Source organism: Drosophila ananassae, chromosome 3L (assembly GCF_017639315.1).
Source record: "Drosophila ananassae strain 14024-0371.13 chromosome 3L, ASM1763931v2, whole genome shotgun sequence".
NCBI classification, from domain to species: Eukaryota; Metazoa; Arthropoda; class Insecta; order Diptera; family Drosophilidae; genus Drosophila; species Drosophila ananassae.
This window is the reverse complement of record NC_057929.1, coordinates 440,753-451,258: the sequence shown is the minus strand read 5'-3', so window position 1 is coordinate 451,258 and position 10,506 is coordinate 440,753. Positions and strand designations below refer to the sequence as shown.

The following is a 10,506-nucleotide window of genomic DNA, read 5'->3' as shown; positions in this document are numbered from 1 at the left end:
GATGCAGGATGATGGAGAATCGATCCACAAATCGTTTAAGGTATTCCGCTCAAGAATCGGATGGAAATTGGCCAATATATAGCCATAGCTTGGAGCCAAATGATCCTTGCGTGCATTTTGAAGGGGACCCCCTGGAAAATTTCATTAAAAATTGAAAAAATATTTCGTTCTGAGATTCTGATGCAGGATGATGGGGAATCGATCCACAAATCGTTTGAGGTATTCCGCTCAAGAATCGGATAGAAATTGGCCAAGATATAGCCATCGCTTGGAGCCAAATGGTCCTTGCGTGCATTTTGAAGGGGACCCCCTGGAAAATTTTATTACAAATTGAAAAAATATTTCGAATCGCTCCACAAATCGTTTAAGGTATTCCGCTCAAGAATCAGATAAAAATTGGCTAAGATATAGCCATCGCTGTGGGCCATATTGCTCTACTTTGATTGTATTGATTATTGGCAAATGTATAGCTTTTTCTGCGGGCTATGTGGTCTTACCCATGCATTTTCTCGAATTCACGATTGTTGAAAGGAGCCGTCAGGCGCTCCATATCAATGTTCGTACGAGGTTTGTAAGATAGTTGTATCCTTATCCCGATTCGTTTGTATATGGTTCCATAAATTTCTCTTTTTTATTTAATTCTAGGTTTCTGTCTCGGCTAGTTAAAAAGTAAGCTTTTCAAAAGTTTCTCTGGCCATTAAGAGAATATAATAGTAAGAGAATATATGAAAAAAAACCGTTACGGGCTTGATCAGCTGTTGGATCAGCTGCCGTAGAATTAAGCGGTCAAGCAGGAATATTTTTGCAAACAAGTTTTCCCCAGAGACTTGTATGTGAGAGAATTATCCCTCGGACATGCGTCAAGAGAGCGCCATTATTGCCTATGTGTGCGTGTTGCGATCGCAGCGCGTATGTATATAAAAAGACGCTTTTAAACCACTTGTTCAGACAGAAAATGGTTTTGTCGCTGCTCCGCTGACTTAGCAGTTACACTTCTCTTCCAGAGCTTCTCCAGAGAACTTGGAAATATCAATCGCGTGTTTCGCTTGTCTTTCGAGTGTTTTGCTTAACAAATGCATCTGAATCAAAGTCATTAAATCGGGACTTGGCTAGTGCAAGTTATATAAAATTAAACAAAATAAGCGGAAGAGTTCCACAAATTAATTCCGAAACTAGTTGAACTAATTTGCCTACATTATTGATAGTTAAAATGAGTGTCGAAAGGTAATCAAACGAATCCAAACAAAGCGGAAAGCAGAAAATAAATAAACACCAAAAGCCGCTGCTGTTCATTGTGCTAAAACATTGTGTCCACTCATCAGCATTTTTTGTGAATTTTTTTATATTGTCTAGTTAGCTAAAAATATCCCCTTCGACTTTAAACCCCGGCAACCGACCACAAACAAGTTTCTTCGCCTGCATTTGTGTTGCCAGGGTCCAGATGGTAGGTTGGCGGGCCTCTGAAGTACTTCCAGAGTGAGATTAGGCCACAGGGCCAGTTTTTGGCACCCTCGATAAGGCACCCTTGAAACAAATTAATTGCCAGACTTGTGAGGAGAAACCCCCTATGAAAAAATGATTATTACTTGTTTTGCGATATGTTTCTGTACTTGTTTTGATCAATGAAGTGGTCCCGAGGGAAAGATTTCCGTTCAAATACCTCCTCTAATGACAATATATTATTGGATTCGATGTATATGTTAGTTCCCAGACCGATTAGATTGTGGGTATTTACCAGACAGAAAACACGTGTTGGTTAAAACCGAAAGTTATTTTTGACTTAAGTTTTTATGTTCCATTTATAATTAAATATTTATTTGCATTTCATGATGTGTCTAATATTCTAGAATCGACAACCATTATCGCTCAAATCAATTACATGACTGAAACTCATGAATATTAAATTGCTTTGTTCAAGACCTTTCAATCTAGAAAAGTCACATTATGTATTCCCTTTAAAGCTATTTTTCAATTTTGATTGATTGGTGATTACTCATCCCTGAAAATTGCCAAAAATTATGAAATTTCTTCGGCCGAATGGCTTCTTCCTAATTACTAATTGGTTTGTTTACTCTTAATAACTTCCAGGGGCCTTCCGTTTCGAATTACCCTTTAACCGGCTAACCGAGATTCCCTCGGCTGGTGGTTTTTTTTCTATATCTTATCGCTTGGCATCTCGCAGGCTCGGCCATTAAATTCGGTTCAATTATTACGCATACGCCGGGTGGGCCATATGCCGGAATCATGTTTATCGCAAATGACGATGGTGAAATTAATCCTTGATTGAGGTCCCCTGAAGTCATCACTTGGCTTCAGAGTGTAGAGTCTAGAGCCCCGATTGCCTTAATTAAGCGAAATAATTTGTTTGACGACCATTCGATTGGCAACCGCACGCTCCGAGATGATTGTTTTATTTCGTAGAGCTGTGTGTGTGCCTTAAATTATCTAATGTGGAATGTCAATAGATGGTAAGCATTTCAGTTTATAGAATTCGGCGAGTCGTGCAGGCGACTTTTTCAATTCACACATCCAGCATCTTTGTGTATTTAGTGAGGGAAAAAAATGGACTGGGACATCAGTCACGCCGATTTATTGTGATTGGAAAGTTGAATTTTAAATAAAAACCCACTTCTTGTTAACATCAATTTTATGGATTGTCTTATCATTTTGCCAAATTGCTGCCAAAATACCTGTTTTGTTTCTGGGCCTGAAGTCTCGTTTGTGGTACATTGAACCTCGGTCTTTATCACTTGTACTTCCTTAATCAATCGCAGACGATTTCCCTCCTTGATAATGCAATATTATTTATGTATATTGTTGGGGTAAAACAATGGCCAATATTTAGCTTAGTTTTGTTGCCAAAAATTGTCGTCTTACCTAAGTTTTTGGAATGCGTTGCACGGTTAGATGAGATATGGTGCGACCAATGCTATAAGTGTCTGCCCAAGGTTTGCATTTTGTAGATCAATGGCAATGGGAAGTGACAAAAACTCTAGGCCTACAAATGCGAATCTATTCTATTGTCTTTCGAAGCTGAATTTTGGCATAATTATTAAGTCAAAAATAACGCTCAAAAATTCGCAAAGAAAGTATTATCCGGTTCATTAAACGTGACTCCCCGTTGACCTTGTCTGGCATTAAAAACAATACGTTAACATTATTAAAGCAGTTGATATATAAACAAAACAAAAGCTTTGGCAAAACAGACAGACAGAAAGAGAGAGAGAAACGCTGGCGAAATACATGCCCGATTGAAGAGTGTTTATTGTTTTTGCCCAAGTTTTTTATTATCTCATAGCCAAAACAAACTGAAACACACAGCTGGTTTCCAAAAGTGACGTATCGAACCACCAAGCGTTTCCTTATCATTCACATGAGCGATTTTCCCTCTCTTTCACGCCAAAGCTCTGCTTTCCATCGTTTTTGAAAAGCGAGAGCATGACTCAACAGAAAATATTGTGTTTTTTAAAATAAAATACAAAACAGAAAAAGTTTCAGACACATTTAGAGTGCAACTTGATCGGTTCGAGTGGCGTGTGAAAGCTGCTCTAATTACGAGAGCCCTGCATTACCTCGTCCCTAAGTGGCCATGAAATTGCCAATAATTGCAAATTGATTCGCCCATTAAGCCACAAAAGTGTTGGAGTACCTTGACAATAGTGGAATTTTATAGTGCAAACTTTAAACGCTAGAAAGCTCACAACTTCAAAGGGCAATGATTCGGTGAGGGAGGTTATCTAATCAGTCTGATGGAAATCGATTTGTTATTACTTTATTACACTCTGTCAACAGAGCCCATTACTAGGCTTATTTTTGGTTAAAGTACACTGATTTTATGATATAATTTTCTGATTTCTTACACAGTAGGGATGATGAATACATTAAGTTTGTGCCACACAAAATGTCCTATCATGTGGTGCCCGGAGCGGAGTTCCAGTGCAAAGTGGGAAGCTATAGCTGCCGGAAACTGTCCACCATCGATGAACAGGATCATGATGTGGCCAATCGCAAGGGAATGATAAACCAGGTAAGTTCCAAAACCAACAAAGGAAGTGCCAACATATATCTCAGGCTAGAACCTTTCAAACCGGAGGTTTAATCTTGTCAGGTTCTTGTCGGACAACGAAACATCTTTTAGGACTTGGGTGCGAATTGCGTGACAGATACTAAATATTATTCCGTGAAGGACAAAATGATAAGATACGCAATTGAACTTTCTTCACGGAATGATTAGAAAACGCTACTTCGTTTGGGCGCTACATGTGGCGGCCATGTGACGCAGGCTCTGGCTCTCGAATTGATTCGAATGGGAACTCAGTGAATAGCACGAAATGTCATTCAATTTCAGGGTGTCCATAGCGGTTCAATTAAAATAAATACACGAGTCTCTATGTGGTAATCAATGGCCAGCGGTCATCGCAGATCGTTTATCACGATCAGGGCAAATCAAAATATAGCTGTTCATGATGCAATTGCAACATCAATTGACGGCAATTGCTGAACAAGTGGCAACATTGATGCACCGATCGTTATATTTGATTATATTCTGAAGCGAAAAAGGATAGCTTTCTTTGTATGCTATTGTTTTATATTTTATAAATAATTATATTTTTATTATTTTCTCCTAGATCTTGGCAACATGTGCGGTTCTATTACTCTCCGCTGGATGTGGCATGCCCATTGGCTTTTCGGCAGTGCTGATTCCCCAACTAACTAACAGCACGGAAATTCCCATTGATGTGGAAACGGGATCTTGGATCGGTAGGTTCAAACACTAAACTATAATCCCTAAGATATTCAATTAACTTTATACTACAGCTAGTGTCCATAGCTTGGCCACTCCATTTGGATCGTTGCTATCTGGTCCTTTGGCCGACTATTTGGGACGCCGTAAAACACTGTTGGTCTCAGTGGTACCCCTCTTTCTTGGCTGGAGCACTTTGGCCATGGCCAAGAACATCAAGATTGTGATCTTTGCCCGATTCCTGTGTGGCTTCGCCACTGGCATTCTGGGTGGACCCGGTCAGGTGAGTGACCCACTGCGAATTCCAATGCCAGTTTGTTTGGGGTTCGTTCACACGCAACACCCGGAACCGTACGTGACACAAGTCAAAATTGCTCGAGTGACCCATTAACCGTAATCGAGGCAGCCTTGAACTACGGTGGGACCAGGGAAGTGCTGTGACAGCCAGTGGACAGGTCGTCAATTGGCCACTTGACGCATGCCTATTGTCCCGGCTTCTCTGGTCGCTTCCATTGTGTCTACAAAATACTAAGTAATGCGTCTCCAGCCGGCGATGTTCATTCTTTTTACTTATGTATCTTATGGATATGCCCATGACTTATCTTGCGGCCAAAGTGATAACGATAGCCGGACAAATCGTCGGCGTCATCATTTCCCCGGGACTTTAAATGGCCAGCGCATCATTTGCATTAGCGAAAGCTTTCCGAAAACACGAGCCCACACACGCTCGCCGTTGTAGTTCCGGATTCTTGACCTTAGTCTATAATAATGCCGTAATTTTCGGGATGGGTGCACTGGATGGTTGACTGAATGGGTGGCTGACAAAATTGTGGGCGTCGACTTGTTGCGCGTGTTTCCCGGACAGTTTCGGTTTCATTAATGGTTTGCTCTCTGGTACGCACTGGCATGATGATTTACGATTTTATGATTACCATCCAAGAGTTCCCACAGATTAAGATGTTGATGCTTTTGTGACCCCCAAATTTATCAAATTGTTTTCTTTTTGGCGAAAGTTCTTTTGGTCCCGGGACCCTGACCCCAGACACATCAAATAGTGATATCCACAGGCATTATTGACATTATTAGTATTATTAGAAGTGGCTCGTTCTATTGTTGAGAAAGCATGGAAGTTTGGAGACACCAGGCTATTTATCATCCCTGTACCCGAGATTTCGAGATAATAATTAAGACGTTTTGTGTGGGGGTGGCCCTCAAATTAATGAAATTGTTTTGATGGGGAAAGTTCTTGAGGTGAGACTCAGGGTCTATTTGATTTAGGAACTGAATAATTATATTTGGATTAGGTTGGGATTAATTTAACTCTACTTGATACATTAAAGATAACTTACATTTAATTTTCTCCTTCAGGTCTACATCGCTGAGACAGCGGAACCCAATTTGAGGAGTTTGCTGATCGGAGCTCCTTATGTAGCCTATTCCACTGGCATTATGCTGATCTACTCCCTTGGCTCCATGATGTACTGGCGTAATGTGGCGTGGTGTGCGAACATCCTGCCTCTGGCCGCGGTAGTGTCCATTTATCTCATCCCGGAAACTCCAGCGTGGCTATTGCGCAATGGATACGAAAGTAGAGCCCTCAAAGCCTTGACCTTCCTGCGGGGCAGTGAGATCTCTGCCCAGAAGGAGGCCAATGACATGAAACAGCGTCTGGCCAAGGAGCGGGCCACTACGAAGACTAACGAAAACATCTTCCGGCTCTGCTGCCAACGGGTTGCCATGAAACCCCTGGTCATTGTAATTGTGTTCTCGCTGCTGCAGATGTTCTCAGGCACCTTCATTGTGATCTTCTATGCTATTGATATAATCTCGGAATTCGGAGCTGATTTCGACAACAAACAGGCAGCGATTTGGACAGCAGCAGTTAGAGTAGTCTGCTGTATGATATTCTGCGCCATCCTGATCTTTGTTCGTCGGCGCAGGATCATGATAATCTCGGGCATCGGTTCCGGGATTTTCTGTCTGGCCTTGAGTGCCTTCATGTACGCCCGAGTGGGTCAGCCGAAAATGGACTACGATGTTCTAGTGGCCGGTGTATGCCTCTTGGGCTATATAGTATTCAACACCGCTCTAATGGTAATGCCAGGCATCATGATTGGAGAGCTGTTCCCGGCCAGAATCCGGGGCAGAACCGCCGGAGGAGTGTTTGCTTCCATGAACGTGGCCCTGTTCATCTTCGCAAAGAAATTCCCCGCCTTGCAGGCTTACCTAAAAATGCGCGGTGTGTTCCTGGTCTTCGGGATATCGAGCATGCTGCTGACCATTTTTATGTGCCTGTTCCAGCCAGAGACCAAGGGTCGCAGTCTGGAGCACATCGAGGATTACTTCAATGGGGACAACTGGCTTTGGTTCCGACGGGATCGTGGCCACAAGACCGTGAAACTGCATCCTCTCCAACCCCTCAAAGCCAATGGAACATCGGCTGTCGATGCCTAGTCCAATGGTGGATGCTTAGTTCTTAGATCGGGCTGTTACGTTTCCAGATATATCCATAGTTTTTTTAGTTCTAGGTAGACTTAGAATAACTCATAGATCTAGCCGCAGTGCCTCGTAGTTTCTAATCGATCGATTTTCCAGTGTCCTCCAGTTTGGCCACTTCGACAGGGAATCTTCAAGTGCTAAGTTAAATCTTTCAAATTGTGATCACTATGCTTTAAATTTTATCTACTTGTAACTTGAAATATAATTAGAAATAAAAATCTGTTAAATATATAAATGGATCTTTTAATTCTTGGTGTCTAACAAATAAAATTGAAGAAAACTTATTGATTAATTTTACTTCAAGGGTCGATGAACACACTGATATGTGTTTTATTTTTCTTTAAAAAGTACAGAATTTCTTTTTAAATTTCTTGAAATTCAAAAATTTCAAACATTTTTGAACGGTTCAGGTGGTTTTTTTAGTATTTTTGGTATATTTTCGATAGACGATGGGTTTTGTCTCGGCTATAAAACGGTCTTACTGATTACAACTAAACACGAACATGAACGCGGTAAGCATGTTATTTTATTAATTTAAATATTTACCTGTCATTGTAAGCATGATTTATCCAATACAGGAGCTCAAGGAGAAAATCGAGAGCTGCGCCCGTACAGCGGAGGATTTCACCCGCCTGTACTACGCCTCCGTGGACAATCGCCGGCACGTAAGTTTGAGACTCTCGAGGACTTGCAACCAAATACGAAATAACCAAGCTGTTGCTTTCCAGCAAATGGGGCGTCTGTACATCGACAATGCAATCTTCAGCTGGAATGGAAATGGGGCCACAGGACGTGAAATGATTGAGCGCTACTTCATGGAGCTACCGTCCTCCAGCCACATGATGACCACCCTAGACGCACAGCCCATTATAGATTCTGCTGTGGCTAATCAACTCACCTACCTTATTATGGCCAGCGGCACTGTCAAGTTCGTGGACCAGACTCTTCGCAACTTCCAGCAGTCATTCATCGTGACCGCCGAGAACGACAAGTGGAAGATTGCATCCGATTGCTACCGCCTTCAGGAGGCAGTAGTCTGAGCTCCGCCCAAAGAACACTCAATATATTGTTATAATAAAGTTAAGCTAGGCTCGATTATCAAACCGAATTTATTGACTAACTAAGCAGTTACAAGTAGACTTATTTATTCCCCTCGGCCTTGGGCTTCTTGGAGGCCGGCTCATCTGAGGCTACCTCCTCGGAGAAGATGGCTTTCGGCTGGGTTTGTTTGTAGGCAGGCGCTATCCAGTAAGGGTTTTCGGCTGCGTCCTTGGCATACTTCAGAATGGCCTCCCTGGGATCCTGGTCGTCATCAACGCGCTTACTCAAGCCCAGATTCCGGATCACATACGAAGAGAGAGTGCCACCCGAACTGGCAACTCGTCCACCCTGGCCACTGGTGATGGGCAAGTCTGGCCGTTTCGATTTAACCGGATCCATGCGTGCCTTTTCCATCTTCTTGCGCGAGGAGCGTGATTTCTCCTCCCTGAAGAGATGCAGCGAATGCGGCGTAATGATCTGGGACACCTGCACCATTTCCATCTGCTGGCGCTTGCGATGCGTCTTCACAATGCACAACTTGGCGCCCCGGATGCTGCGCTGCTCGTCGTAGTAGCACTTTATGATGCCGTTGCCGCTACTGACGAAGAGCTGGTTGAGTTTCGGGTGCCAGAGTGTCTTTATGATGTGTGAGTTGGAAACAGGAATTCGCTGGACCTCCTCGAAGGTCTTGGTGCTGTAGAAATAAAGATTCGCCTCGGTCTGACCTTTGGGCAGCGACTCGCCAGTGACCAGCATCCTATCATCCGGACTGAAGCAGCAGTCTGTGGTGTCGTAGCGGGAGAACAAATTCGTCCAGGTGTGGAGTGGCTGCTTGAACTGGCGCAGATCCCACAACTTCATGGTCTCATCATTGCTCCTGGTGGCCAGTTGCTGGCCCATGTAAGAGAACATTATTGATGTGATTTCGGAACCCTTCTGATGGGCTCCACGAACGCAATGAGTGGTGCTGACGAACATCTTCCGCGTGTCCCACGTCTGTATGGAACCATCCACACAACCCGCTGCTATCAGTGTGGCGTCCCTGTTGAAGTTGCAAGAGGAGGCGTTTGTTCTTAGACCGCCCTGGGCTCTAGTTTTAATGACTTGTATCTGTTCCTTGGCCTTCAGTCCTTCCCAGATGCGGAGTGTACCGTCGAGGGCTGCTGTGAGGAATTGCTCCCGATTAAAGGGATGCCAGCAGCCGGATGTTAGCTGTGCCACATGACCCTTTGTGCGCGACATGTCCGATATATACTGATCCCCCTTGCAGCACTCCAGTTTCTCAAATCCATCGCGATCCAGGATCTTGGCTTGAGCATTGCCGGAGATGACCAGAATCATGTCACCAGTAACGGAGTATTGAAGGGAACGAATCGGATGATTCTCGCAGGGTTGCAGTTGTCTGAAGCTGCGCATACCAGAGTCCATGCCGGCAAAGTCCCAGAAACACATGTCGTAGTCTATAGAGCCGGAGACCAAACGGGCGCCTGAGGGATCTCCGGCTAGTGCCAACACTGCTCTTGATCCGTGCTGCATCTTTACCTCGTGCGTGTAGGGTATCCGCTTGGGGAGAGTTTTTTCGTCATCGGAATCCTCGTCAGAGGAGTCATCCTCATCGGAAGAGTCGTTCTCCTTTTGGGTGGCTTCCTTTGAGGATTTTTCTTTGTCGTCAGTTGCCGCTGGTGGTAAGGGACCAATTACTTCCTCGTCGTCCTCCTTCTCCTCTGGTTTGTCCTCGGGTTCCTGTTTCTTTTCCAATCCTGGCCGTGTGACTCGCGCCTTGGCGATTTGCTCACTGATGTCGAATGTTTTGGCCGCCTTCCGACCAAATCCACTGATGCCCATTACTTCCTTCAAGTGCTGGCTCTCCAGATCTTCTGCTACATCCTCGATTTGTCGAATCATCTGCTGCTTGTCTATTTTCTTGAATCCCCCGCTGCTGCCACTTTCTTCAGAGGATTGCTTCGCTTCGTCCGCTTCATTTTCCTTTGGCACGGCCGGCGCTTTGTTGACGTTCAGTTGGATCTTCCCGAAAGAGATCTTACCACGCTGCATGGCTGGGGAACACCTATGTTAGTTATTTTATTCAATATAAACAAAAATATCTTTTTATTTTGCAATGCGGGTCGGCTGAGGAGGTAAACAAAGGTTTATCGAACTAGGAACTAGTTCACCGGAACCGCGAACAGCTGCCCGACAACAGAACGCGCACAGGGTGATCC

At 43.9% G+C, this 10,506-nt stretch overlaps 3 protein-coding genes across 4 annotated transcripts; 2 read left to right on the top strand and 1 right to left on the bottom strand.

Annotated features, from left to right (window-relative positions):
* The first annotated feature begins 940 nt into the window (after positions 1-940).
* LOC6495308 (facilitated trehalose transporter Tret1-2 homolog) lies at positions 941-7,513 on the top strand. Of its 2 annotated transcripts, none has more exons than XM_001958619.4 (5): positions 941-1,224; positions 3,865-4,027; positions 4,629-4,761; positions 4,819-5,027; positions 6,113-7,513. In XM_001958619.4, exons 1-5 carry the CDS (start codon positions 1,211-1,213, stop codon positions 7,196-7,198), a joined length of 1,605 nt encoding a protein of 534 aa, XP_001958655.2. In that variant the 5' UTR covers positions 941-1,210; the 3' UTR covers positions 7,199-7,513. The 2 variants fall into 2 exon arrangements, with proteins under 2 accessions (XP_001958655.2, XP_032306627.1); XM_032450736.2 differs by lacking the exon at positions 941-1,224 and adding an exon at positions 3,516-3,723.
* A 150-nt stretch (positions 7,514-7,663) lies between these two features.
* On the top strand, positions 7,664-8,351 carry LOC6495309 (NTF2-related export protein). Its single transcript, XM_001958618.4, has 3 exons — positions 7,664-7,755; positions 7,822-7,908; positions 7,972-8,351. The coding sequence occupies exons 1-3, from the start codon at positions 7,747-7,749 to the stop codon at positions 8,281-8,283; spliced, it is 408 nt and encodes a 135-aa protein (XP_001958654.1). The 5' UTR covers positions 7,664-7,746; the 3' UTR covers positions 8,284-8,351.
* On the bottom strand, positions 8,310-10,484 carry LOC6495357 (gastrulation defective protein 1 homolog). Its single transcript, XM_001958617.4, has one exon. The coding sequence runs from the start codon at positions 10,337-10,339 to the stop codon at positions 8,384-8,386; it is 1,956 nt and encodes a 651-aa protein (XP_001958653.1). The 5' UTR covers positions 10,340-10,484; the 3' UTR covers positions 8,310-8,383.
* Between the last annotated feature and the right edge of the window lie 22 nt (positions 10,485-10,506).

Coding starts and splice junctions, on each gene's coding strand:
- LOC6495308 (XM_001958619.4), top strand. Junction 4,028..4,628: donor GCAAGGGAATGATAAACCAG/GTAAGTTCCAAA, acceptor ATTTTCTCCTAG/ATCTTGGCAACATGTGCGGT. Junction 5,028..6,112: donor TTCTGGGTGGACCCGGTCAG/GTGAGTGACCCA, acceptor TTTCTCCTTCAG/GTCTACATCGCTGAGACAGC.
- LOC6495309 (XM_001958618.4), top strand. Junction 7,909..7,971: donor CCGTGGACAATCGCCGGCAC/GTAAGTTTGAGA, acceptor GTTGCTTTCCAG/CAAATGGGGCGTCTGTACAT.
- LOC6495357 (XM_001958617.4), bottom strand. CDS start 10,339: ATGCAGCGTGGTAAGATCTCTTTCGGGAAGATCCAACTGAACGTCAAC.